Below are 27935 nucleotides of genomic sequence, written 5' to 3' on the forward strand. Positions count from 1 at the left end.
TACTCTGGTGGTCCTCAGAGGGCCCCCACAAAGAGCACTGATGAGAAGAGACCCCAAATGGGCCTCCATGGGGACAGGTCTATCTTTTTCAGGATGAGGGTGCTGGTACTGAGACAGGAGGACCCAGTTAACTGAGTCCTGGCCTCAGAGGTCCCGAATGGAAGCCACTGGGTTCCCTGCTCCCATCAAACACCGGCCACTCCTGCCCTGGATTTCCGGGCAGCCCAGCCTGCAGGAGCCTGGCTCTGGCTGCTCTGGGGAGGGAGAAAGAGCCCTAGACAGCAGCAGGAAGGGGCCAGGTGTTCCCACACCGACACACAGAGTGTAGACACTGCTGCTCTGGAAACCATGTGCTTTATTTGGAACCTCATTCCAAGGGAACCTCCTCCTGGGTCATAGAAAAGCTGCAAACCATTTGGTTTGGTACAAGGCAATGGCCAAGGGACTGTAGGAAATCCCTTACCGCTGGGCCCTCCTCTGCTGGGCCTCAGGCTTCCCTGGTCATCCTGACTCTCAGCAGAGCTGCGTGTGGGCAGCTGGGGCTCCTGGGGTATCCAGCTTACGCACCCCCTCTTGTAAACCCCTCAGCCAAGGAGCAAGGAAGTAGCTATGAAACTCAGGCCAGGGTCCCCAACCAAGGCTTGGGCCCCTGTCCCCCACCAAAGGCCTGCGCCAGCCACAGTGCCTTCTGTCCTCAGGGCCCAGGTGCTCTGGGCGCATCTAGGCTCCTGGCTGAGGAACCCCACCCTGGGGACAGGTGAGTAGGTGGGCAAGGCGCCCACACCCCGCCGCTGGCCGTCAGTACAGGTCAGCGAAGGGCTTGGAGTAGTTGAACATCAGGTAGTCCATGTAGTAGAAGTCGTAGGCGCGCTGCCGCTGCGGGGCCGAGAGCTGCGCGAAGTACTGGCGGGTGATCCGCGCGGTGGTCCGCGCCTCCTGCGAGTGCCGGTCCTTGAACTGCGGGAAGGTCAGGTTCTGCGGCGCGTGGACGAGGCGCAGGAAGAAGTTGGCATCATCCTCCATGCTCTCGAACTTGCCCACAAAGTCATAGTCGATGAGACAGGGGCTGCAGAGCCGGCTGACGTGGTCCCAGTGGATGTCCATGCCCACCGGCCGGTGCACGTCCAGCAGGTACTGGACGAACTCCGGGAAGCGCACGCCGGAGCCCGTCCGAAGGGCCTCCCGGGAGGCGTTGGCCCGGTACCGCGCCAGGATGGCCTTGCCAAAGACGGGGTGATAGTAGCTGTTAGGGTGCTCAAACTTGTCGCGGAAGGCGGAGACCAGCCTCTCGAAGGGCTCGCGGACGAAGAGCATCTTGGTGTAGGTGCTGAGGCGGTGCAGGATGCCCTGGCGGTCGAAGGTGTCCAGCCGCTTAAGGGCGCTGCTGTAGTGGACGGTGTTGTGCTGGATGTCGGCGGTGGACGAAGCCAGCCCGGCCAGCACCATGAGCACCCGCTTCCAGTTGGAGCAGCCAGCCTTGGGCACCTCGCAGTACAGCACACGGTGGCGGTCCTCCACGAAGATGCGGGACACGTGGCGGGGCATGACCGCCCTGCGGCTGCTGCTTGCACGGTACTTGGCGCAGGCCTCCCACATCACCCGCTTGCGCTCCTGCTGCCTCTGGTGCAGGCTGACCCAGTGGCCATCCAGGGCCAGGGCTGCTGTCCGGACAAAGGCACTGGCCGAGCTGTTGGCCGCGATGGCCACTGCAGCTGGCATTTTCTTGATAAGCAGCCGGCGGCGGCGCTGCCTTGGTCTCAGACGGGCCCCCAGGTGTGCTTGAAGTTGGCCAGGCACCAGCGGGTTGAGGCCTCTGGGTGCTGGGCCGGGCACGTCTCGGATGACCCTCTCTGCGGGGGCCTTAAAGTCGCCATCCTGGGAACTGCCTGGTGGGAAGTCCTGGAACAAGAAGAAAAATGGTTATACTAGGGTGGACAGGTCAGCTGGGTCCTGAGGGTCACACAGGCAAGAGCCTTGCCATGGCCGAGGTCACTGCCCCCTCTGTGACCCGAGTTTTTCCTAGACGAGGGAGAGCGAGACAGGCTGACCCTGCAGGACGTGACCTCCCTGGCCCAGCCCTGCCCTCGCCCAGCCCTTGCAGTCCCCCTTCTCTCAGCTGGCCACGTCTGTGGTGCAAATGCCATTTTGCCCACTAGATGGCGGAGGCCTCCCAGGAAGCTGGGCCTGGCGAGGAGAGAGCAGGGTGCGATGCTGATGGCTTGGGGGAGGCTGGCTCAGATTTACTGAGTCAATTAGCGCACTCCAAACAGGAAATTCACGGGCCCACAGCCTCGATCTTTGTTCCCAAGGCTGGTGGGAAGGACCGGACGCATTTTTCTTTCCAAGAATGGATTTAATGTGAGCTCCAAATTTTCTTCCCTGCCTTCACCAACTTTCCCCAGGCTGCCTGTGCTGAGATTTATCTGACTCTTAGCACTCACATTGTGGGGCTGCTGTAGCCTGATGTTGAACTTTACACCTGAAAAGAAAACAGAGAGGACAGTATTAGCGGTGGGAGAACCACGTGGTCCCCAGGGAACTGCTTATGGCCTCTTGACTGTGGGCCCCGGTAGGGAGGGCACTCCGGGCAGGCTCTGTAGAAAGGCAGTTGGGGTGGGGGGGGAGGCACCGCTCAGTATGAGCACCCCCTCCCCTATCCACATGGAAAATGGTGGTGCGGAAAAGACGGCCCCTGCCTGCCTGCCTGCGGATGCTCGTTTCTCAGTGTCTCGGCTCCTGAGGTGACCTGGAAGGCCTGGCCAGGTGTCCTGCTCCAGTGTGCCCACACACCAGCCCAGTGGAGCAGCCAGGAACCTACAGCCCAGTCCCCCCCCGCCACACACACACACGGTCATCAAACCATCGGGGAGAGGACACTGGAATGTTCTGTCCATGCTCTCTCAGTGCCCTGTCAGCCCTGCAGTTGGTGTGGACTCTCCGTGTTGAAAAATGACACACTGGCACCCACGCCTTGGCACACACCAGGCCTGGGACTGGGACCCTTTGTTCCCCGTGAACTGGGGCCTCCCCACTCACTCTGCAAAGCTCCCTGACTCAGCCACCCACTTTGTGGTTTTGGCCTCTCAGCTGGTGCTGGAGCTCCAGGCGTGAGCTGACCACATCCTGCTCTCTCCCAAAGGGCTGAGCAGAGCCCAGGCAGAGGGTCCAGGGGACACTCGCTGGTGACTGTGGGAAGGTGGAGAGGGATCAGTGCATCACTGGCCACACTCCAGAATGTCCCTCTGCTCCCAGGGTGGCCCTGTGCCTGGGCTGGGGCTGGGCTCAGCCAGTATAACAAGCACCAGGGAGGCAAACCTTTGGCAGAGGACATGACTCTGCCTCACACCTGGTTCGGTCTGTTTTGGGGAATGTCCTGGGAGGACAAGGGGGTTTCTTTTGGGAATTTATTTAGGGGTCTGGGCCTCCTTCCCCCGTCCCTGCCTGGCCATTGAGGCATCAGGGGCTCTTCCTGCTCCTGTGCCACGTGACTGGCTTCTGCTCCGAGGCTTTGCCAAAAGCCAGTCACAATCTTGAACCAACCACCCTTTGAACAAGTGGAGAGCTAGGGCTCACAGCTGACATGGTGGGGCTTGGTGTCTGACCGTACCTGACTGAGTTCTGGAGGCCCTGCCTTCCCCTGCTGTCTGTGTACTTGGCAGAGGTCCAGTGGCTGGAGCCCGGCTGGCAAGGGGACATCTAGGTCCTCTGCCCCTGACCCAGGAACTCCAGTGATTTCTCTGTGAAGCCCAGTTGTACAGGTTCAGCCACTGCTATGGCCCTGGCTTCATCCTGGTCACTCTGAAGATGTACCCACACACCTCCTTCATTCATCAGCAATTGACCAGGGGACACCTGAGGTTACCCTGGTCTGGGAAGCCTGAGCCTGCTGGGCTTTTCTCAAGTCTCAAGAGAGAGGGGATGAAGGAAGAACTTGGGCACACCACATCTTTCTAGGGCTGCAGTGTTATTCTCTGGTCCTTTTGGGCTCGAAACAGGGGTGTGCCCTTCTGTGGGCAGAGGACAGAGTGTCCACACCTTCCTGAGCACTCTCAAGGTTATGTGCATCTATGTGTGAGGTGGGTGGGCTCGGAAACAGGCCTCCTGGACTTTTCCATGGAGGTTGAGGGGAAGCTCCGCATGGAGCTGTTTGCACCCCGAGGGTGTGGGATGTGTGCAGGGTGTGCCTGACCATGAGGAGGAGCCTTTAGAATGGAGCCTTCTGAGCCTGGAGCCTGCTTCCTTCCAGCGCCCCCCCCCCCCCCCCCCCGCCCCTCCTCCTCTTCACGGCAGCCACCCTCAGTGGGAGCTTCTCGAGCTCATTTTTTTCTGGCATGTGCAGCTTCCTCCACAGACAATGATCACAGGTCCCTTTTCCAGAAGGGACCTGCCACACACTCAGTTTTCCTCCACGCTGCTGGGTTTCCTTAATTATTTTCTTCTGGTGGCGGCAGCTGGCTCTGCTAAATCACCTCTCCTCCTCAGAATTTCAGACGCAGGAATTTACTCTGCTTGTCAATCCTGTCAGCTTGTCAAGGTGCAGTGGCGCTTATTTATAGTCATTTTCTGGAGCACGTGAGTCCTGCCAGACTCACCCAAAGTGGGGCTGAGGAGCCGCTTACCAAAGGCGTCCTGCCATCAGGCACAGCCGGATGATGGTGTGTTTATTGGGGTCACAGCCCCTACGGTCGTGACCTCCCATCTGCACTGGCCCCACAGCCTGGAGGGGGGTGGGCTGGGGGCCAGTCCCACCCGATCTGTGCAGACCCGACAGGAGTTTCCAAGGCTGGCCCGTGCGGAGGCTGGTGGGCCCAGAGCCCTGGGCATGGGCTGAAGAGAAAGTTCTAGCTGGGCTGAGCCCAGCCCTGGGCGAGTCTCCTGACCTTTTGGCCACTTCTGTTTAACAAAGCCAACCTGGCTGCAAGTCCCTCCATTGAAAAGAAAAGTCATCGTATGGGGAGACTGAATTTGCCACAGGCTGCATGATCCCCGCCCTTAACCTTATGGCAGCCTGTTGGGCAATGACTGCCCCTGACCCACGTGGCCACTTTGAGCACAGACAGGATTTTAACAAAGGAAATGTAATGAGCTCTCCCCATCACCAGAGGCCCCATGTCCCTGCTTCTTGCATGGAGGGATGCTGCTCTCCACACACTGCTTGCACAAAGGCTGAAGCAAAGACCGCCCCAGCTCTGAGCAAGGGGAGGCCAGAGCCTTGTTGTGTCCTTGAGGCTGGGGTCTGTGTGTCCCGCAGTGGGCTGCACTTCAGGACCACGGACAGCTCTCTGGGAGCCCAGACAAGGCAGCTAAGAGCCCTGCCACAGAGGAAAGTGGTGTCACCAAGTCACCAGAATTGGTGCCATGAGGGACTTCTGGGGTACTTGGCCTCAATATATCCACAGCCAGCCCCTCCCAAACCCCAGAAGAAACAATCTAGATAAAAATAGGGGGCTTCCTGAGCAACACAAGCCGTGACCTCTCATCCATCCAATGTCTCACCAATGTCGCCAATGCCACCATGCACATCCCATCTTGCCCACCCCCACCCTGGGACTGGGACTCCCAAGGCCAGTCACATACATGCCACTTTCAGTGTCTGAGCTACCTGTCCCCTCCTTTCTTTTCCTTCCTTCCTTCCTTCCTTCCTTCCTTCCTTCCCTCCTCTTAATCTTCACCCGAGGATATTTTTTATTGATTTTACAGAGAGAGGGAGAGAAACATTGATGTGAGAAAGAATCCATCAATCAGTTGCCTCCCATATGTGCTCCAACTGGGGACTGAACCCACACACTAGGCATGTGCCATGACCGAGGATCGAACCTACAATCTTTTGGTGTATGGGAGAATGATCCAACTAACTGAGCCACCTGGTCAGGGCCATTTCCTCCTTTCAACATGATGTGAACAGTCTTTAAGGGAGCCCCATCCCCTTGCACTTTGGTAAAAATAAACAACCGCTTCCCCTTTCTGGACAGACGGCATCCAGAGAGTGGCTGGAATACACACAACACACCGAAAGTGAGCATCGGGGAGGATAAACCAGGTGTGAGTTATTGGGACTGCCCCCTGTGCTCTGCACTGTGAACCCTTCACAGGTTTTCTTCTGAGTCTTTGGGTGAGAAGCCTCCTGGTTACCTGCCACGGGGAGGCAAGGGCTAAGGAGAGGGCTTCACTGGCAATGGAAGCTGTTGGAGGGGAGGGTCCCTTGCCCACTCCTATTCCAGTCACAGGAGGGAGGCCTGCTGGGTTCGACTCAAGAGCCCCAAATCCTTGATGCCCAGAACCCACTGGAGATGGGGGATGAGGATCACCAGCCTTTTAGTCTGTTGGTGTAGACAAGTGACCCCGACATGGGTCAAACCAGGACCCACGTGCCCGCGAAGAGCTAGAAGTGGCTCCCGAGCCCATGGTTGGTCATGTTTAAGGTGAGTGACTCTGTTCTGGTTGCTTAAGTCCCAGCTGCAGGCCCTGGCAGGCAGTGGGGGGAGGGCCCTGCTTCTCCGGACACTGTGGGTTGGGGGCAGGCAAGGCCCTGCCGAAGGGCCAGACCCACAGAGAGGAGCAGAGATGGGAGAGAACTGACGGGGCCAGAGGAGCCACCATGCACGGTGTAAGTGTGAGGTCCTTGCACTGTGTGGACTTTCAGACTCACGGTTTTTGGATCTCTGGAGCCTTCCGGAACCGAGCTGCCTTTTCTGTGTCCTACATCTTCTCATGGTTGAGCCTGTGTGGCCACATCCACCTGTGTCATCTACCCACATGCCCACTTAGGCTGCCCCTCAGGCCAGGAACCGTCCAGAGGTTTCAGGCTGGCCTGAGTCAGGGAAGACCCTTGAAGGTGAGGTGCCCACTGCGTCTTGGCTCTCCCAAGGGCGAAATCTTGAGTCCAAGCTTTGGTCCCACCCCAGACTTCCTCGCAGTTGTTGGGACAAAAACCAGTGTGCAGCTCTCTGCCTTCCACACCCCTGTTAGAAAGCAGCAGCTCCTGCACCCTGCAACATGTGTGCTGTGCAAAAGGCCTCCTGCATGGGGCGCCCCGAAACATGTTCATCAGTGTGTGGGACTCACACGGTGGTGATGAGCCCCAGGGTGTGACGCCAGGGTGCCGGCAGGAGAAAGCACAGCCAGGGCGGGTGTTCTGCCCTTGGGGGAGACAGCCTTGAGGGAACTGCCAGGCCCCACTCCATAGGAGTATGGGAGGCTTCTGAATGACAGCCTGTTATTAGTCAGAGAAGCAGCCAATAGGATGTATACATTCAACAGTGGGGGAGGGATTTATTTTCAGGAATTGGATCCTGTAATTGCAGGGCTGGCAAGTCCGAAACCTGCAGGGCAGGCCAAGGCTGGAGACCCAGGGGGGCGCTGATGCTGCAGCCTGAGTCGGGACAGAATCCTCCTTCCTCGCTGACCTCAGTCTTTCCTCCCAGCTGACTGGATGAGGCTGACCCCTTCACAGAAGGTGATCTGCTTGACTCAAAGTCTACCGATTTAAATGTCAGTCACATCTTTAAAATGCCTCCATAGTCACATTTATACTGGTGTTTGACCAAACATCTGGGTGCCGTGGCCTGCCTAACACAAAAATTAAGCATCACAGAGGTGTTTGAGTTTCCTGGGGCCACTGTGACAAACGACCACAAATCCAGCAGCTTACAGCAGCAAAAATGTATTCTCTCTGGAGGCCAGCTGTCTGAAGTCGAGATGTCACCAGAGCTCTCTCTCTGAAGCCTCTTCTAGCTTCTGGCAGCCCCAGATGTTCCTTGGTTTGTGGTAATTGAAGCCCAGTGTCTGCCTCTGTCTTCACGTGGTTGTCTTCCCTAATGACCTCATCTTAACTCGATTACACCCGCAAAGACCCTATAAAGCCACATTCCCAGGTCCCAGGGTTGGGACTTCAGTGTATTTTGGGGGATTCAACTTGTAACAGGGGGCGATGTGACTGCAGGGGGCTCTAAGAGCACTCTGGAGGCAGGGCAGCCGTGGCCTGCAGAAAGTGAGGATGTGTTGCCGCTGTGGGGCTGGTCTGCATCACCAGTGGTGTGAGACTGTGTTAGTTCTCGTGTTCTCGGGGAGCGACGGTGTCGGTCCACCTGTGTCCAGACAGAGGCTGGCACAATGCCTGGCACACGGCAGGGGCTCAATAAATGCTTGTGGAAAAACTGATGCTGCCAGGACTGAGGGCTGGGCCTGGAGGTGAGGGTGGGCACTGGGTTCCTCCTGCAGAAGGCGGGCCCCGGGTTCTGGCTGGAGTCCACCAACCCTGGGCAGGGACTTCTCTGGCTTGGACTGGCAGGCTGGGAAGGGTCTGCACGCCCAGATGGCAGCTGCCCGCCAAGGGGCTGGATGCGGACAGGAGCTGCCCCAGCTGAAGGTCTGTCCACCTGACCCCGGCCGTGTGGTCAGAACTACGACACACCCAGCTGGCTGCCTCCCAGGCCACCTGTGGGGCGAGGGCCGGAGCCTGGTGCTGGGCACGGAGCCTCCTGGTGGCCACGCCCCGCTGGCTCTTCTCCCAGCAGTCCGGGTGGTGCCCTTTGGAGGGGCACTTCCCAGCGTCTGCCTCTGACTGTCTCATTGGGAGCTTCTCCCTTCTCCTGGGCAGATTGTTAATTTATGCAGATCAGATGCAAAACTAAAGTTTAAACACACTCAGCAATTAGAGGGCAGCCTGGGCTCAAGGCACAGAATTCAAATGGAAGAAGCCTTACCAAAGGGCCTTAAATTCTCACTTGTGTTCACAGGAAAGTCCAACTCATTAGTCTCTTTGCTGAGGCCCCCGCCACACCCCAGAGACCAGCCTCTGTCACAGCCATGCCCGCCCTGTTGCCCCAGGCAGTGGGGCTGCCCCGGACAAAGGCACTGGCTGCTCCTGGAGTACAAAGGCAGCCCTGCAGACCTGAGGGGAAGGTGGGAGTCTGGCCAGACGTGCTCCTGGGCAGGGCAGTGGGTGGCCCTGCAGGGCCCTCTCCTCTTGCCTCAGCCCCTGTGGGTGGGTTTCTTCCAGTTGCTCCGAGAAAACCAAACCCATGGTGGGGTCACACAGTGACCCCTGATCCCTTCGCCTGAAGACTCCACTCTGAGTCATAGCTTTTAAAAAGGGGTTAATATATTTTTAAAGAAAGGGTAGAGAGAAAGACAGACAGACCTGGGACAAGTCCTTGACTTCGCTGAATCTAGTTGCCTCATCTGTAAAACAGGACAAAAAATACCCATCGTGCAGGTCTGCAAATGTGCAGATGAAGTGATGCCCAGTGCTGGGCACCGAGAGCCCAGGGGACGGAACGGCAGCTGCACTTCTGGTGCTCCTGGCACCTGCCACGTCCTGCAGAGCGCGGGGGCTCCAGGACCAGTGTGAGTGGTGAGGGGGTGGGCGCGGGAATCTTCCCGTCTCGGGCTGACAGGCCCCTGACAGCTCCAGCCGCTACTTGTTTTGTTTAGCAGTTCCATTCCCTCGCTTCCGTGATTAGGATTCACGATTCAACTGGGTAGTTCCCTGTCAGCTCAGCCTGGGCTGCGAATTCCCTTGGAGCTGTCAGGGTGGCACACTGGAGCTGCCTGTCAGTCAACCAGCCAGCCAGCCAGCCAGTTAGCCGCTCTTCGCACCCAGCAGCTGTCCTGCCCCTCCCCACCCACTCACGGCCCGACATTTGGTGGGTGCGGGGGTGTCCTTGAGCATCCTCCGTGTGCCCGCCTGTCCACAAGAGAGGGGTCCTCAGCTCCTGCTTTGAAGCTGCCCTGTGAGAGCCTGGGGTGATGATAGCCGCCGTGGTCGGTGTGTATGCGGCCCCAGCACACACGTGCGGTGCACTGCGCTGCACACCCACAGGTGCACGTTGCATGGAACGGGACTTAGTGACGTCTTGCCCTGTGTTCCACTGTGCTCACTAAAGGGATGTGTCCCACCACTCTGCACCACACGTGTGTGTGCTTCCTGCTATGTGCTGTGGATGTGCCGGGTGGGGAGTTGTGTGTGTGTCCATGTCAGTGTGTGGTTCCTGTGAGTACATGCCTTTTCTGCCCATTGTGTACCCTTCAGCACACGTGGTCCGGAAGCACGAGCGGGAGCTAGTGCAGGCCGCTGCAGATGGGAAAGAACTCACCAGCAAGGCCACGGTTCCCCTGGCGGCCCGATCGCTGCCTCCCCCAGTCCGTTGGCAGCAAGGACACCAGGCGGCAGCAGTCATTCTGCCCAGCACGAGTTGCCCCTTCACTCCAGAGCACCTGCAGGCGCCGGGCAGTGTCTCAGGCACATGTGACGGTGTCTTGGCCCCCCATGAGGCAGGGAACCCCATGGCACCCCTGCTCTCATGGGGTTCCCAGTCTGCCAAAGCAAGGAGGCACCGGACGGCAATCCCAAGCACGGTGGCAGCAAAGGAGGACAGGGCAGGCGGCGTGGCCTGGGGGACTGTCAGCAGCCGAGGGCAGCAGGACAGGGTTCCCTGAGGTCGGGACTTGGTGGTCTCGTGCCTCCAGTGCAGGGCTCCTGGAACAAAGGCGTGCAGAGACTGGAGGGTGTCGGGAAATGGCAGGACCACGGGAGCTGGCGGGGGCCAGTGCACGAAGAGCCTCGTGGTCCTGGCAAAGGCCCTGGATCCTATCTCCTAAGGTCCAGGGGGAGCCTAGAAGGACTTCAGCTGGAAGTTATTTTGAATTTAAGCACCTTTCTGAGATGAAGAGCTGAAGACAGAAGCAGGGCAGCTAGTCAGTGAACATTGACATCGTCCAGGCAGCGGCCATCCGGGGCCTGGACCCGGGGACTGAGGGCAGAACTCGGAGGAAGGCAGGAAGTGCATTTCCAGAGGGATAGTCAGCAGGGGGCTGTGCTGGAAGAGGCGTGACGACTGGCCCCCTGGGTGACACGGAGCAGCCTCATTTGGGGTGTGTGCTGATTCCTGTGGTGTGTGCGCTCATCACGGCAGGTTCCAAGCTGCTCATGTGAATGTGGAGCTGGGCCCTGTGGGCTGGCAGGAGCCGGCTCCCGCCCCCGCTGCGCAGCCGGACCTGGGCTGCCTGCGAGCGGGATGAGGGAGACGCTGGTCTCTGACTTGAACAGTGCATGGACGCCGGTGCCACTGCCTGCAAAGCAGCGCAGACCGTCCTTAAGTTTGAGGTGCCTGTGGGCCTCCCAATTTAGGCGCCCCCAGGGCATGTGGCAGACGGGGGTAAACATATGTGCCCAGGAACTCGTTCCACTGCCTGAGGCCCTCTGGGGCCCAGTGAGAGTGCGGGACCAGCACTTGTCACAGGAGAGAACACAGAACCGAGGCAGCCAATTACCTGAAGCCCGGGCAGCAGGCCTGGCCCGAGTCCTGCCTTTGTCCGGAGCCCACGGGGAGGCCTGGCATCCGCTCTGAGCAGCTGAGGCCAGTCAGAGGGGACGGACGTAACAACTCCTCCTGTCTGCCTGTCGGGGCACCTAGTGACCGCTCTCCGGCCAGCTCTGCAGCAAGCGGTCTAATTTGGCTTAAACATTGGTGAATTCCCGGCGGGGGTGGGGGGGTGGGGAGGCGGTTACTGAGGAATAAGAATGAGTGAGTCACGCTGGAGCCGGAGGCAGTGGTGGCCCCACCGGAGGGCTGCCTGTGTTCAGGAGACGCGCCAGCAGCGCCGACCGGCCCAGCCTCGTGACAGGCACTTCTTTCTTGGAACGGAGTCAGGCTGTTGGAGGCCACCAGCGGGGCAGCCTCATTACCGAGGTGGCCCGGCCACGAGATAAAGATCAGCTCAGCTCTAGCCGGCTTCAGGATGAGTCGTTCTGGCTGAGGCGTCAATTACTGAGCTGGCCTGTGGCTGTCAGCACGGTCACAGCTGTTGCCTGCGATACCCTGAAGAGCCACAAAAGCAAATCTGTCCTAGCTGATGCTTCCTTAAAGTGTCCACATCCCCGACCTGCTGCGGGGGCCCCTCTCTCCTGAGGAAGGCCCCCAGGGTCCCCTGGGGAGTCAGGCTCCTGTTAAGGGCTGCCTGGGGGCTCAGGGATGGATGCACTAGTCCTTATCAAACAGCCCCAAATGGCTGTGCCCCAGTGGTCACCACTGTCCACTGATCGTATCCCAGTGCTTGGCAGCAGAGCACCCTGGCCCTACTCAAGCACCACGGACGGGCAGCTGCACTGCAGGGATCATCCTGTGTGCTCAGAGCAGAGCAGGACCTCTGACGACTCCCGGTGGAAACGGCAAGACTGGAGGTGCCTGCAGCACCCAGGAGCCCTGACAGTCAGTCCAGTTCTGCACCGCAGGCCTGGACAGCTGCAACGCAGCTGAAAAGAGAGCTAACACTCTGAAGGCAAGGCCTTGAAGCTGCAGTTGGGTCCAGCCAAGAACTGGGCCACCAGCAGCTCAGAAAGCCTCTGGTCTAAGAATTTTCCCAGCTTCTCCAAGGGTAAGGCCCAGAGTATAGACGTGCATCCTGGCCTTTGTAGGGGCTGCTGTGGGGACACTGCCTTCCCCTGACATCTGCCCAAGGCTCACGTCCTCCTGCAGGGGCTATGCACCCAGCCCGTGGCTCGTGAATGGTGCCCCGTCCCCGGGTGCCTTCTCCGTGGCTGAGAAAAGGGGGCAGAGGCGAGGAGCCTGCAGGCTGCACACTCAAAGGTCTCTCTGGAGGTGGCCGGGAGGTGGCCTGGAGAAGAGTCAGGCCTAAAGGAAGGGGAAACAGGCTAGGGTTCTTACATCCTGCGGTAGGTGAGGAATGGTGGGCCTGAACTCGGGGAGGGCAGGGAGAGGAGGCAGAGGAGGGCAGATTCTGCAGAATGACCCCATGCAGGGCTGGGGGCTCATGGACTCAGAGGTCCACCCGGTGAGGTGAGGGAATGTCTGCCCCCCCACCCTGCTGCTGTCTGAGGGAGGTCGGGGGAGGGAGGGGCTGGTGGGGAGCCGCTCCCACGCTGGGTTTGGCCATAGGAACCAGAGGCACAGACCTGCGGCTGGGAGCTCGCAGCTGGAAGCAGTACCGAGTGTGGGGAAAACAGTGTCCAGACACCACCCACGCAACCCAGCCCTGTGACCTCCAGCTTCCCTGGCCCGCACTGCAAAACAGCACCCTCATTAACTGTGCACAAGAATAAGAAGTAGGAGCAAACGCTGGAAATGTCATCCAGAATTTTCACAGTTGTCATGTGGACTCAGAATTGCCAGGCTAAGGCAACCCCTCCATGGAGATGCCCAGCCCGACCCCCTCTCCGGCTTGAGGGGGAGGTCTCCTGACGGAGGAGAGGCCCCACCTGCAGGGAACTGCGTGCGCACTGTCTGCGTTCGCCTGGCAGGGTGGGGGCTGCGGTCCCGGGAGGCCCGTCCGAAGTCCCTGAGTCCCACCCCCCCCACCAGGCTCAGCCGAGGCCTGCATGTCCACAGCCCAGCCAGGGAACTAGACCTGTTGCTTCTCAAATAGAATGAAGTCCCCGCATAATGGCTGCCTGAAGGATGGCAAGGTCTCTATGAGGGGAGAGTGGAAGACGTTCAGAGCCGTTTTCCTGCCACCTGTGAAGTCTGGCGGCTCTCAGGATGAGAGAGCCCTTGCCCTGCAGCCCTGCTGAAGCGGCCCCTCCTGGCTGTGCGCCCCCTGCGAAACCGAGGCTCCGGTCTCCACGACCCGCTGGCGTGCATTTTGGGCCCCTCTCTGCAGTCGTGAACGTGCTGCTCCAAGACACGACGTTGCCCGGCTTGTGCCCTTGGCCTTCCACGCTGTGTGTGGCGGAGATGAAGTGCTGCCGTGGAGGTGTGGGGGGGCCATCATCTCCGGAATTAATGAGTCCACAGCTGGGTGGGAGCCGCTCAGCCCACCGCAGCAGCGTCTGCAGGATCACACGCTATTCCTTCTAATGACTTGATTTATGTCTGGAGGTTTACAGCTCCAAACAAAATATTGTGATGATGGCAATAAATCACACCGGGGATGCTTACAATGGAGACCAACATGTCTCCGTCTGTAGGGCGGGGATGGCAGATGAGAGGGGCTGCGGTGTCAGGCACACTCGGGGCAGGGAGGGCACAGGACACACAGGGTGTGAGGTCCTGGGAGCTTGAACAAGGGGTTTAAATGCCTGAGGCTTTGGTGAGGATTTGTGCTTCGAGATGGCAGGGTTTTTGGAAAAGCTGGAAATCCACAGGAAAGCACTCCCCTGGGCGCCGGGGGCGGCATGTGCGTGGCGGACCGGACATCCTGAGAATGTCTCTTCCAGCGTTTTGCTCCTGTCTGTCCTGCTGCATCCCCGACTGAGAACAGGAGCCAGCTGTGGTCAGGAGCCCCACCCACACGTGCTGCCTGAGGGTTACAGCCTCCTGTGTGCCCCGGACAGCTTCTGGAGCACACTGGGGACATTTCCCAGTCTGCAGCTCTGTCCTGGGTGGGGAGAGCCCCAGGTGGGGCCAGGCTAGGATGGCTCTGCAGAGCTGAGCTCCTTGAAAGAAAGAGGACCCACTGGGCTGCACACAGGTGCCCCTGAGCTGGCCTCTCTCACTCAGTGATGAGCACAGAATCATCCCTTTCCACTGAGACCTCACCTGACAGAGAAGAGCTCTGAGCACCTGAAGGCAAGGTCAAGGTTCACCTCCACAACAGATTTAGGTGAGACCCAGCCTTGGCTCAGGAAGAAACTGGCAGCCCCGCTTCCCCAGCTCCTGTTCTTGTCCTTGGCTGAGGTCTTCTGTCAGAGATGCTGTCACCCATGCCCCCAACATCTGGGACCGGCTGTCCTCACAGGTAGCACAGGTAGGAGGTGGCAGGCAGGGTGGGAGAACACTTGAGGAGCTGCCATGGAAAGACCCAGGCCGCTCCCACCAGCCCAGCTAAAGCTCAGCTCTGGCCAGAAGTCTGTGAGAGCAGGGGCCTCCTCATTGGTCAAATTAATCCTGCCCCTGGCATCCAAACAGAGGGTCAGGGGCCAGGGTCAAATTTCAGGGGAGGGTCCCCTCATCCCAGGCGAACACAGTCAGGCCCAAGTGCCCTCTTCCCGAGGCAGAGATGTGTTCACCTAAGGGCCCAATGGCCTAATATGCAACATAAGGGGTCATGACACAGGGTGACTCAGGGATGCTGGGCACTGGGGGGAAGCGACCCATCACCGGGTATGTGGCCCTAGCCACTGTTCGTGGCACCTTCGCTGGGAGGTGTGGGTAGGGGGACCAGGGTGGGGAGGGGTGCGGGTGCTGCACAAGGGGCATCTCCCACGCCAGATATGGTGGGGCACAGGTGATGGGGACAGGGCTCATGGATGGCACACTGACCTCGGCTGGGACCGAGATGGTAAAGGGGGGCAGGTGGATGATGGTGGGTGAATACATAGTAGCTAGTGGGTGCTGGTAGGTGGGTGGGGGGCTGATGGTTCAAGGTTGAGAGGATTTGAGATGGGGGCCGGTCAAGGCCTGGGGCCAGACGGGTAGGGAGCTGGAAGCTGGAGGGGAGACAGAGGGACTGGGATCCAGATGAGCTCTATTTGCCAAAAGTGCACCCTGTGGCTGGACCTTCCCTGTGGGCAAGAGGGACAGCACACTGGGGCCTCCCTGGCTGTTTTGGCTTCCCTGATGCTCAAGGGTCCAAATCGAAGGTAAGCCAGGGCCCCCCCGACCCCCTTGAGCCCTGAGGGTGCCTCCCCTCCCACTGGTGCTGAAAGGGACCCGCACGGCAGAAGGCAACACTTCTGTCCACCTTTGATTAAAACAAGGGCAGAAAAATGTTTGTTTTATAAAGTCTGGCAAATTTTGATAATGAAACCTTTAGAACGTGTAATACTGAAACCTTTCTAATTCCAGGCAGATAAGGAATAAGGGGGTTGTATTTCAACCTTTATCACCCAGTTTAACAACATTACCGGGAAAATATATTAGGAGAATGCAAAATGTTGTTTAAATGATCAAATATGCTGTCTCGGATGGCAAGGACTTTAATTGCGACAATCAGAGTCCAAACACACTGCCCTGCCAGCTCTGACAGACTCTGGGGGAGCACGTGGCGCCCGTCGGGCGAGTGGCGGGGGTCAGTGGCGGCCTCTGCTGTCTCCCGGGGGCTGCTGGGACCCGCAGTGGCCCGGGTGCTGTGGTGCTTGTCAGCGTCCTTGCCGTGTGAAGTATGAGTCAGTTCAGGTATTAATATTAATCGGCCAACACATTAATATTAATCAGTTAGTATACACTTCCCATGACAACAAGAGATAAAGGAATCGTATTATGTGGCAGATCAGGGAACATGGAATATCTTAAGTGGATTTCCTTGGGACGCACAGCAGAAGGGAGCCTAAGCCTCTTAGGTTTGTCGTCTCTGCAGAGAGCGGAGCTGGCGTGTGCACAAAGTCACAGCAGGAAAAGCCCTAGGACATGCATTCCTCTCCAGGGACAGGGGTGTCCCTGTTTGTGAGCAGGGTGGGGGGTGCAGGCGGCCCCCATGCTCCTTCCTCTCGGGGTGCAGGCAGCAGCTGCAGAGGCTCACCAGGAGCAAGCAGGCTGCACAGAACTGGCCCCTAACTGCCCACAAGGAGAGAACACAGTGAGCCTGCCCTTCCGAATGACCCATCTGAGCCTGTGGGCTCTGAGGACACGAGGGTGGACACAAAGCAATGCTCCAGTCTCTCGAGTGTTCAGCAGGACTGGCTCTATGCTCAGTGTTCTGTCTGAGGGCAGTGAGTCTCAGGGGTGACACAGCTGCCCTGGTCCACATGGTGGGCCCATTGGGCGTCATAGCAGGGGTGGGGTGCAGGGGTCTAGGCCACACCTGTTGGACCCCATGCCTGTGTTCTAACCATTACACTCACTGCCTGTGGGTATCCAGGGCCAGAGAGCTGGCCTTGCAGAGGGTCACAGTAATGTCACAGGGTCTTGGCCCAGGGCTGTCCGCACAGGGGCTGCTGGGGAGGCCAGCCTGCTGGGGTGGGCGGGGAGGTGGCAGGTCCCCTCCACGGAGGATTAGCTTTCTACATGCTCACTTGCAGGCGACCTCCATAGGCACATCTGAGCACAATTAATGTTTGAAGCACTAATTATTTTACTTGCGTGTCTAGTCTGAAGATCCTTCAATTTCAGTTTAATTGGAGAAAAATGGTCATCAGTCACTAAACAGCGGGAGGGCCGAGAATCATGCAAACATATGTCCCCACCACAGCAGCGGGCAGACGCGCTGGGCCAGTGTGGTGGGCGGGCCTTGGGCACCCTGCCTGGCCATCCCTGACATCTGCCGGGAAGGCTTTGGGGCCGAGTTAATTAGTCGCCTTTTTATCTTTTCTATTTTGTCCCATTTTCTGCAACAGCATCTGTTGCAAGAAAACCGACTGCAAGAGGAAATGGGCTTCATTATTAAAAGGAGAGCTTATCATGTCCCCTTCATTCCCTTTTGTACTTGATACAAATCTGAGCTCATAATGAAACGCTCAGGCCCTGCTCGGCAGGGCGGGGCAGGGGGCGGGGGGCTGTAGGGCTGGTAGGGCGCGTCCACCTGCTGCTGAGGCCACTGTGCTGTCCCGGACGGGAGGCTCCGTCCGACGGTCTGAGGGTCTGGTGTCCAGGGTCTCATGTGAGACTTTGGTGCCCACACTTGTGGAAAACTAAAAAGAATGTTTTATTTTGCTTTGCCTATTATTTCCTTTGGTCCCCTGTGGGCAACCAGTGAAGAGGCAGCCGATAGGTGTGGGGTCAGGGCTGGGGGACTGCAAGGGGGCGCCTGGAGCTGGCTCCTGACAGAGCAGGCGAGTGGCTCTCTCTTCTGCCAGTTGCTGCCAGCCAAACGGCCTGGCCCGAGGCTGAGGCGGGCGGCACGAAGACAGGGCTGGCTCTGGAGGTGCTAACTCTGGGGCTTTTCCTCAGTGACAGGACTGCAGGACCAGACAGCCCACAGGGGGATGAACAAGAGACTTGGAGGGGGAGTCTGTCCCTGTGCACATCCTCATTGGTGGCCAGAGCCCCCTGCCGGGCACCCAGCTTTACATGCAGCTGAAAATATTGAGTTCAGTTGTGACCCTCCCTGACCCTGCTTGGTAACCCTCCTCTAGTCATGCCCTTGATGACCCCTGAGGCCCCACTCACTGGCCCCATCTCCTAAATGACCCATGCTGTCGCCTGCCCCGGCCCCGTTTCTCCCCCAGGTTCCCCAGTCACCTTGCCTCCCCTCCTCCGGGGTCTCAGGCAGGCCTGGTGCAGAGAACTCTGGAGCAGGGCCTGCGTCTGACCCCAACCCCGACCCCGACCCCTCCGGTCTGGCTCTGGGTGCTGCAGGATGCATTTGATCAACTTGTGGACAGATGGAGGGCAAGAGCCACCCGGAGACGCAGTGTGTCTGCTGGTGACCCCCTTGCCTGATGTGTCTATTGACCCCATTCCTTCCATGAAGCTGTGATCTGTGAGCCTGCTGGCACGGGGCCTTTCCCCTGTGGGGGCTCCAGCCTCCCTTCCCTAGGGTCTGATCCTGGCCTGCAAGACTGGGTCTCTCACCTCAGCAGCCTGGGGCTTAGGGTGGTATACCCCACTTGGCATGCAGAGACCGCCTGCAGGTAATACCCAGGCCCCCACTGGGCCCACTCTTGCACTGACCTGCTGTCCTCCTCAGTGAGGACATTTGTTGATTCTAGGTTCCCACTAGCCTTGCGGCCCTGCACCCTCCCAAGAAGCCAACCCGACTTAGCACATGAGGAAGCGAAGACACCCACAGGTTGAGCTGCACAAGGGTGCACAGCAGGCAAGTGGCTGAGCTGGGACTGGAACCTGGTTGTCCTTGGGCCCAGGGTCTGTTCTCCTCTCCACCTACTGCTTTCCCATGGAGTTTTGCTTGTGGCTGCAGGGGGGTCCTGCAGGGGCCCACTGGGTCCGGCTGCCCCTGCCTCCTCTCTCAGCCCTGAACCCCCCACCGTCCCATGGGGCCTCTCTAGGGCCCACTCAGGAAGGAGACTCCCCTGGCTGCCCGCCTCCAGTTCCAGCCAGCCTAGGCCTTGTCTGAAACAGCTTCTGGAACTCCCCCGATGCCCTCAGGTGTCTGTGAGCCCGTGGGACGTCAGCTGCCCAGGCTCATTTCCTTCTTCAGTCTCTCCTCGGCTGGCTGCCTTCAGCCCTGGCTGCCTTCCCTGAGCTGGGGGCCCTCCAGCCTCGCTGAACTGGCTTCCAGGTTGGGGAATGTGGCCTGAGTGCCACGGGCCTGAGCCATGAGACCCCTGCCCCTGCGGAGCCCTACGCAGCCCTATGCAGCCCTGACCTCCCCATCTCTATAGCGGGAAATCGCTGGCTTTGCGCGCAAAGCTGAATGCGTCTCTGGGAGGAAAGGACAGTGTGAGCAGCCTGGCCCGCGGGCTTCGTGAAGCAGCGTCTGGGAACCCCAGCGTGTGCTCAGACAGTAAGAGCCCCCAGGTGCCCAGGTCAGGGCCAGACCCCCTCTCTCCCCTTTCTGGCTGGGACCCCAGGATAGGCTGTGTGCAGAAGCAGGAGCTCGGGGAAGGGACGCTCTGGTGAAGGGGAGCCTGGGCTGCTGAGGGAACAGTACTGCAGCCACTCAACAGCAGCGGTACCGGCACCAGGCGGCGGGGGGCACCTACTGGCTGCAGGACCAGTCCATCCTGTGGAAGCTGCAGCTCTACTTCCCACCGCTGTGGGGCCCTGGCCAGTTCCAGAGCTGCTCTGGCCCTGCTTCTCCTCACATGGACAGTGGGGGTGACGGGGGACTGTGGAGAGGGCTACGCAGGCTCATGTGCGGGAGCCGGGAGGCAAAAGATCTACTGCAGGTAAGAGCCCGGGCACGTTTGGATGTTCAAGGCCCGAATGCTGAGCATCAGGCAGTGGGACGGCCCGGCTCGAAGAGCCCACTAGGTCCAAAGAAGAGCTGTGTCGGGTGAATGGAGGGCGGCATGCCCCTTGGTCCTCACTGGAGGGGATGCTGGACAGGGCAGTTCTGTCCACCACCCTCGCTCACGTCCTCCCGCTGTCCATCCTGAGGGAAACGTCAGTCTCCATCCACGGAACCACGCTTCTCCTGCACAGGACTCGTTGGGAATGTGACCTTTGCAGATATGCCCAAGGGGCAGGGGGACCTAGACCCACTTTCAAGCTGCTCGCTGCGCCCCCACCAAAAGCCGTGCCCGTGTGCCCAGGTGAAAGCAAGTTCAAAGCTTAAAAGGCTTCCTTAGAATTGTTTTTGATGTCAAATTTTCATGCACGTAAAAGGAAATATGTAACAATATAGACACTATAAAGAATAAGAGCACCGCCATGCCCCCCCCCCCCCCGCCGTGTTCACCACCTAGTTTGAGAAACGGTTTTACCAGCGTCATTGGGCTTCCTCTGCCCCTCAGACCCCTGCCCCGCCCTGGCTGGGGAGGACCGAGACACTGAAGTCTGTGTTTATCACTCCTTTGTCTTTTAACCAGTTTTTGCATTCACTTATACCCGTAAGCAACTTATTTATGTTTGCAAGGTAGCTTGGAATTGGCCACAGTGGGAGTATTTATGCCACAGAAACTGGCAAATGTTACAAACCAGGGCTTCCTTGGTTTGTGTCTTGCCCCAAAGCATGTTTACCAGCACACCTCCCGGGGAACCACCACCTTCCAAGAGCTCAAATCTCTGATGAGGGTGCAGCTGTGAGCCATGCACAGCCCACACTCCCAGAGGCTGGGAGAGCAGATCTGGGCAGGGCACCCACAGCGCCCACTTCAGCGTCTCAGAGCAAGTGATTCCACGGACCTGCCCCCTCATTATTTGCTCTGTGGCTCACAGAAGTCAAGCACACACTTACCTGAGCTCTTCCCAACCCAAAATTATTTATGACTTGGCATTCAGGGAGGAAAAGCAATTTTCTCAGAATGTCTGATGTCATGATATACAGTCCATGCCACACGCGTGTGTCAACAGGTTGCTCTACAAGTCTGCCCTGCCACTGCTATCGCCCCAAGTTGAATTAGGAAAGGAGAGTTGATTCTGCTGGGCAGGGTGCTAACTCTAGGGTCACCCAAAGGACATGCCTGGAGTCCCTTCTAGAAAAGTGCAAGTTACTTGGCCAGATCATTGCTTCCAGGGCTCTGTAGCTCAGTGAGGCTGGAGGGAGCCCCCTCCCCGCATTGCTGGCTTCATGGCTGCGGACAGGTTGCACCTCCTGCCCGCACAATGTCACTATGGACCACGCCTGTGTCCGAGTGTGCCAGGTCACACTCAAACGACACACCCACTGACAGGTGAATGGATAAGCCAGCTGTGGCGTGCCATGCACCGGCATGCTACCTTCCGTAGAGAGACAAACGACCAACACACACAGCAACACGGATGAAGCTCATGAACGTTAGCCCCAGCGAAGTGAGCCACACTGTGCTCCCTGCGGCACCTCTCGCGCATCAGTTCCACACACAGAACCAGCCTCCCGCCACGGGAGGAGCCCCGGGCTGCCTGGGGGCTGTGGCGGAAGGGCGAGTGAGCAGGGAGACAAGGGAATGTTCTCGGTGAGGGGAATGCTGTGTGTCTGGATTGGGGCGATGGTGTACACTTGTCCAAACTCACAATGAGTGTGTTTTCCTGTATATAAATTATACCTCAATTAAATCGATAAAAAGTTGTGTGAACCTACTCTAGAACTCTGAAGTGCCATGTTAAAAAAATGCTATTTCAGTTTTGCCGAGATCTTGCTTATATCTCAGAAATGAAATGGCAATACCTGGAAGGAAAAGGCTTTCATAAAACTGACCAAAAAAAAAAGGGAATTCAATAACATCGGCTACAGTCAATTTTCAATGATCCCTGAGTAAGCTAAGCAATTTGGAAAACCTGTCCCCCTCACAAAGTAAGCCTCAGGCACTCCTTGTCAGGCGTGGGACGAGGGGCCAGTGGGTGGGGGCTGCAGCCGGCGGTGAAGCTGCAGTGAGGCGAGGTCAGACGAGACTGTGGGTGCAGCGGCCGCTATGGAAGCACAGTGACACGCTCACCGCTGAGTCTCCCTCGAGACGTCACTCTCGGCTGCAGAGAGTCGCCTCACCCAAGGCCACATCTTGTTCCCAGGGGCTGCCTGCACCCAGCAGCTGAGTGACGTGGGGCATGAAGGTTCAGGCCCCCACATCAACGCTGGACCCCTCTGCAGGCCCTCCCAGCTCCAGAGCTCCACGTGGGACCAGCTGACCGCATCGCACCCGACCCCACACTCCACCCCCTCTTGTTTCCTTCCCTCCCCTGAACATTGCCCACCTGTCTCAGCTTCTCCTTCCCAGGAATCTGACAGTTGGTGCCAGTGGTCTGAGAAAGCAGATGCAAAGCTGAAATGTTAGTGTGGAATCACCTGGTGACCGACCAGCAATGGGGCCCCTAGCAATGGCGGTAGGTGGGGTGTGGCTAGCCCCCTGGCAGGACACAGTCCTGCACCTGTTAACATTTTTTCCGGTGGTGAACTGGCATGGCCTAGCAGGGGAGAAAATGTTCTGGCGTGTACAAGCGAGCCTCAGAGGGCTGGGTAATACGGGGCAAGGAGTCATTTAGTGACAACGGGACTGCAGCCTATACAGAGACTCTCGCCTTCTGCAGCAAGGGGTCCAGGCCCAGCTGCAAACCGTTCGTTCTCAGCAATGTCAGGCACCAGAGTGAGAAGGCACAGGGCCCTGGGAAATGGGATGGGGACGCCTGGATTGACACCGGCGAAGAGGAGGGGCTGTCCCCCGAGAGGTGAACGACCTAGAAACCGGTACTGGCAGGATCCAGGAGTGCACACAGAACTTGACTTGGGGGTGCTGGCTCAGAAAGCAGAACACAGAAGCAGAAGAGGGCTCAGGGTTGGGCTAGCGTTCTCCTGGGGCACTGCACAGCATGGTGAGGACCCCAGGCTGAACACTGCAGATGGGACTGTGTGCAGACCTGGAGGGCAGGGAAGTGACGTACCGGGGAGATCCTGAAGGGCCGGAAACCACCACAGGGCTATGTTCTGTGGGAGGGCACTGACGTCGAGGGAGGGACAAAGGCCTTTCTGCTTCCCCGGCTTCTGGGGTGGGGTTCCCCTTTCCTGCTTGTTCACACTCCCTCTTGTGGGAGTGGAGGGAAGAGTCAGTTCGGGCTGGTAACAGTCATGCCCGGGAGGGAGCTGGGCAAGAGATTCAGTGGCTGGAACCAAGTTAAAAGGAGACTCTAAATCTCCATGAACTTACATTTTCCTTGACCTCGCTCTCTCTGCAGATGAAATGCAGCAGGCAGAGGCGAGGCCAGCCCTATAACTTTAAGTGGTTAGGGGATTTCTGCAGCGAGGCAGGGTGGGAGTGGGGAGCTGGGCTGGTCTCCTTGGATACTGGCCATGCCCTCGAGCCCTTCTGGAATGCAGAGGCAGGATTTTCACAGACTTAATTAATCCTGACAATTTCCTCTCCTCCCACTGTCTCCTTCTCCATCCAGGGAACAGTCAGTGCACCTTGCTAAACAATTTGCACTCCATCCCTTGAGATGCCAAAGAGAACCAGTATTTACCTCAGAACAATAACACAAACGCTCCTCACTAGCTTTCTGATTCACTTGGAGTCCACCACACTTTGCTTCCAAGAGACTGCAGTTTGGAATTAATAAGAGAATGTGTTGAACTAATCACGCTCTTCTACAGCCAACTGGCTGGTGGCATTCTGCTGAAAGCCCAGGGCTGGGAGCTCGGAGTGACCGCAGACACTTTGCAAAGGCTGACAAGGGTTCTCTCTCGCTTCTGCTGCTGTTCTGTTTTCCCAGCTGATGACTCGGGGAAGGGCAGAGATCAAGTGCTGCAAAAATGTTCCAGACATGCATTTGCAGGGCCTTCTAACGCGGCCAGACCACGGCCCAGTCCCCTCACACAGGCTGGTGGTGCCCGGGGGCTCAGAGCCCTCCAACCAGCCCTGGGGAGTTTTGAGCAGTCAGAGGCTGTGATGTATTTATCCAGCAGAATGCTCTCTAGCTGCATGTCATATTCTCATCAAGAATGGGAAAAGGATAATTGGATTTAAATGTCACAACGTCCCCAGTGTAGGGTGGAAAGCACATCTCTCTTCTCAGCTACAGTTTTTTTTCTAAGTCTCATAATGAAAACTGCAACCACTTGTTGCAGAAGACATTGGGAGAAAATGCTGCAGGACTCGGAGATAAATGCTGTCACGACCTGGGAGCCAGGCATGGGGCTATCAAACACAGGCCACAGGACGAGTGCTCAGGAGGACGCAGCCGGGCAGAGAACAAACTGGAGAAGGCCCAGGGGAGCCCCCAGGAGGAACTGGCCGAGACACCTGTCCTCCAGCCGTCCTTCAGAGGAGAGTGACAAGCACAGGTGCCCCCTGGGGACATGTCCCTCTTAGAGCTCTGTCCTGTGGACTTTTTCTGGATTTTGAAAAGCTGACTGTTGAACATCACAGTGTGGGGCGGTGAGCTGTCTCCCCCGTTTGTCTCAGTTCTAATCATAGCCACCATGAACCCTTATTTCTGGTCGCCAGGCAGCCATTTCCGAGGCTGGGGACAGCGCCAAGTGCACGCCCCACTGGCCCTGTGCTCGGATGTGGGACAACAACGATGTGCCATACAGACTTTCTTTCGTGTGTGCTGGGCACCGGGCTGTGGTCTCTCGCCTCCACGGCCACAGTTCCCCGACCTCTTCACTGCGGGATGGGAGGCTGGGGCGGTGGCCAGAGTGTCTGCTGGTGCCAGTGCAGCTCTTCTAGAACAGGAAGGGGGCCTGGGCAGGGCATTTTCCACAGACGCAAGGGCATGAGACTCCACTGCAGTGCCGGAGGTCCCCAGAGCTGCCCCACTCGTCTGCCAGGTAAGTGTTCACCCAGTTCGCTCAGCAGGTGCTGGACTCTGCAGCGAGTCTGAGCTCAACCAAAGTCGCAGAGTACCTCAAAAGGGCCTCAGAGGGCCCCCGCTGTGTGACAGTGAGGCCCTGCTCTCTGGAGAGGGCAGGCCGGCAGGCCGGGCTGAAGGCACAGGCAGGTGCAAACACAGCTGAGGGAGGGAGAGGGGGAGGAAGGCTGGGTGGGATCAGAACTCACTGGGGAGCCTTTCTAAATGGCCTTGGGAAGCCCCCACCCCATTCTGATTAGGAGGTTCTGGGAGAGCCTGGTGTGTCCAAGGTCGAAAGGACCTGGTTAGACTAAGCACCCCCCCAACCCCAGCATGCTCATAGTTGATGAAGAAAGGCAGGGGCCCCGGGAGCTGGGGGGCGGTGGGGAAGGCCCAGAATGGTGTCCAGGAGGCACTGGGGAAGGCAGGCAGGGCCCAGGTCAGTGCAGAGTTCCTGGCCAGCTCTTCACTCCCAACTTCCGATCCCACGAGGGCTTGGAGCTCTGGCTCTCTGCTGTCCTCCAGCCTCCTTCCTTCCCCTCCTGGGGCCCAGCTCCCAGCTCAGTGGGCACAGTTGACAGGGATAAGAATGAAAGCCAGTCATTCAGCCTGAGGGCAGCTTGGGGTGCTGCTAGGCTCCCCAAACACAGTGGAGCACAGGTTCTAGCAGGAATTCCACTGGCTGCCTCCACCCAGACGACCTCCAAGACTGTCCCCAGGCTAAGGGCCCATGACAGGAGTGGGGTCCTTGCAAGAGAGGTCTGGGGCTGGAATATCAGCCACCCCCTGGTGTCTGTCTCAGTCACCAAATTCTTGGCTTTGTTGGGCTGAGGCCACTGTGGCCCCTTAACAGGGAACAGTCTTCTTTGTGGGTGGTGGGACGATACCTTTGAAAACACGCATCCTTAACTAGAAACAGGCGAAGGGGCGTGCCATTCCACTCACGGGTATGAGCAGAGAGTATGCTTTCCTATGACTGCTGTAGAGAGCTCTCTGTGTGTGTATGAGAGAGAGAGAGACAGACAGGAGGGGGGGAGAGAGAGGGAGAGAGGTGGAGAGAGAGAGAGAGATTGAGAGAGAATGCACTAGAACAGACCCTCTGGCTGCCCGTGGGCTGGGGAGTCAGGAGGAGGGAAGCCCTTGGCTGAGGCAGGCATGGCCCCTCTCACATCCAGTCCTCATGCTGCCGGGGGCACATTTGCTGCCTCTCCCTATCGGTCTGTGACTTCTCTTCTCCAGTTCAGTTGCTTTCACTGCGGGTGAGGCTCCTGAAGCCTGTCTGGATGTGGCCCCTCGTTCCCCACTGAGAAGCAAGGTTGGCCACCCTGGTGGGAGGCTGGGGGCCAGTAGGGGAGGGGCCCGGAGCTGTGCGCACCCTCTGTTCCATCTTTGCTCAGCCAGGCTGTTTCGGGGATTGTGTCTGTCTCTGCCAATAGCTGGGATTTTCTGATCAAAAGCCAGGCCTGGCACTGCTGCCTGCCAGCAAGCATGTACATTTAAGGGCTGCCTCCTTCTCTCCTGGGCCAGGGATTTCCCTGCCTGACATTTGCTATAGCCTCTGGCCTTGCTTGGGCCATGGTGTGGAGGACCCTCAGACAGAGCCCACTCACCCTCTGCTCAGCTTGATGTGGGGGGCGAGGGCTGTTTCGGGGACCAACTGGGAAGGATTCATGGTTGCCAATGGGACATCACCCTACAGGGTCTTGGCCCAGTCCAACCCCATCTCCAACCCTGCTCCTGGCAGGAAGGTTGCTGAAGGTAAGTCCAGCTCCTAGTGTAGTATGTCAGGCGTGGTGGCGGGGGAGGAGGGGCCGAGCCCGGGACAGCCCTGAGAACGGGAGAGTGGGTCCTGGCAGACTCTGCTGCTGGTGTCCCTCCTGGCCTGGGCACCGAGTGCTCTCCCTTCTTCCTCTCCCCTCGCCGAGCTCCTGCCACTGGGGGGACAATGGAAGGGCATGCTCCGGGAAGTTTGGGGGCTCTGGCCTGACTCGATCCCCATCCCTTCACCTCCACCCCACCCGTGCCGTGCATGCCCCGTGGGTCCCTGTCACTGTCTGCTCATAGAGCAACAACTGACTAGGAGAATCACAAGGTCAGCCGCTGAGGTCTCCACAGCAAGTGTGGAGCGGGGGCCTTGAGAACAGTGCTCCTCGATGTCGGTGTGACATACACAGGAAGCTCCCGTTCCTGTGTCACATGCTCTTTTGGTGCTGAGGCTAGAGCCAGTGATAATATGTCTGTCCTACTCCATCTAATGCAGAGGCCTCAGGACGGCACACAAGAACGATGGCACAGATTAAAAGTGACAGAAGGAAAACAAGTAAGGGGCGGTGGATAGATCCCCCTTCAGAAGTAAGGCTGAAAGTGGGCTTCACAGCCACAGATTCACAGATTCACAGATTCGCTTGGGAATGGGCCCTGGGTATAATAAAATGTTTATGGTCCTCAAGTTCCTGGGACAGAGCTTCAAAATCTTGCAATTTCCTGAGTGATTGGTGTCTTTGTTACGCTAACAAGTGAATCTTGGTGGTGCCCCAGACAACTTCAGGATGGGGGCTGGTCACCAGAAAGGTCTCCACCCGATCAGAGGGCTGGAACCCTCAGGGCCTGGCTGAGGAGGGGACAGGGGCTGGCAGCTCAGCTCCACCACAGTGAACTGAACATGCTCACGAACTGACACCTCCTAGGAGACCCTGGACACGGGCTAGGACAGCTCCAGGTTGAGCACAGCGACGTGCCAGGAGGGTGACGCGTCCTGACTCCGTGGGGGAGACACGGGAGCTCTGTGTTCAGAACCTTCGCACACCTTGACCTGCGTGTTCCTTTACAATAAAACTAATTGTAAATGTGGCACTTTCCTGGGCTTTGTGAGTCTTTCTAGTGAAGTACCAAAGTAACGGGATCCCCTGCACTTGTCTCGTGCTCACCGCCAGTGTGGCCGGCCAGGGGCCCCCACTTGCTGCTGCCTGCCGCAAGCTGGGTCTCTCGGAGGACTCTGCCCTTCACCTGCAGGGGCTGATGCTAACCCAGGGGCTGGCGTCAGAACTACACTGCCGTGCAGCCGGCGGGGAGGAACAGCACCTGGGCAGGCATCAGGCGTGAGCTTCCCAACGGCCAATGCGGAGCAGGGATTCTTGGTCTAAGGATTAGACAATAGGGTCTTCTGTGTGCTCAACCTCATCCTTGAAGAGCAAGCACAAGCTTCAGGGCCTGTTT

At 58.2% G+C, this 27935-nt stretch overlaps 1 protein-coding gene and 1 long non-coding RNA gene across 4 annotated transcripts in view; one reads left to right on the forward strand and one right to left on the reverse strand.

Moving 5' to 3' along the window:
* Positions 1-306: 306 nt before the first annotated feature.
* CHST8 (carbohydrate sulfotransferase 8) overlaps positions 307-27935 on the reverse strand; it is a 111196-nt gene continuing 83567 nt past the window's right edge. Inside the window, exons 3-4 of one of the 2 annotated variants that reach the window (XM_028529954.2) lie at positions 2442-2479; positions 307-1899 (exon numbers count right to left, since the gene is read on the reverse strand). In XM_028529954.2, coding sequence (XP_028385755.1) covers positions 799-1899; positions 2442-2479 — 1139 coding nt within the window. In that variant the 3' untranslated portion in view covers positions 307-798. The remainder of the gene's footprint in view (positions 1900-2441; positions 2480-27935) is intronic. The other variant, XM_036012065.1, reaches the window with a different exon arrangement.
* On the forward strand, positions 24137-27569 carry LOC118497508. Of its 2 annotated transcripts, none has more exons than XR_004900033.1 (2): positions 24137-24699; positions 26419-27569. It is a non-coding gene; the product is annotated as an uncharacterized LOC118497508 (long non-coding RNA). The 2 variants fall into 2 exon arrangements; XR_004900032.1 differs by having other exon boundaries at positions 26784-27569.

The sequence above is a fragment of the Phyllostomus discolor genome, chromosome 12 (assembly GCF_004126475.2).
Source record: "Phyllostomus discolor isolate MPI-MPIP mPhyDis1 chromosome 12, mPhyDis1.pri.v3, whole genome shotgun sequence".
NCBI classification, from domain to species: Eukaryota; Metazoa; Chordata; class Mammalia; order Chiroptera; family Phyllostomidae; genus Phyllostomus; species Phyllostomus discolor.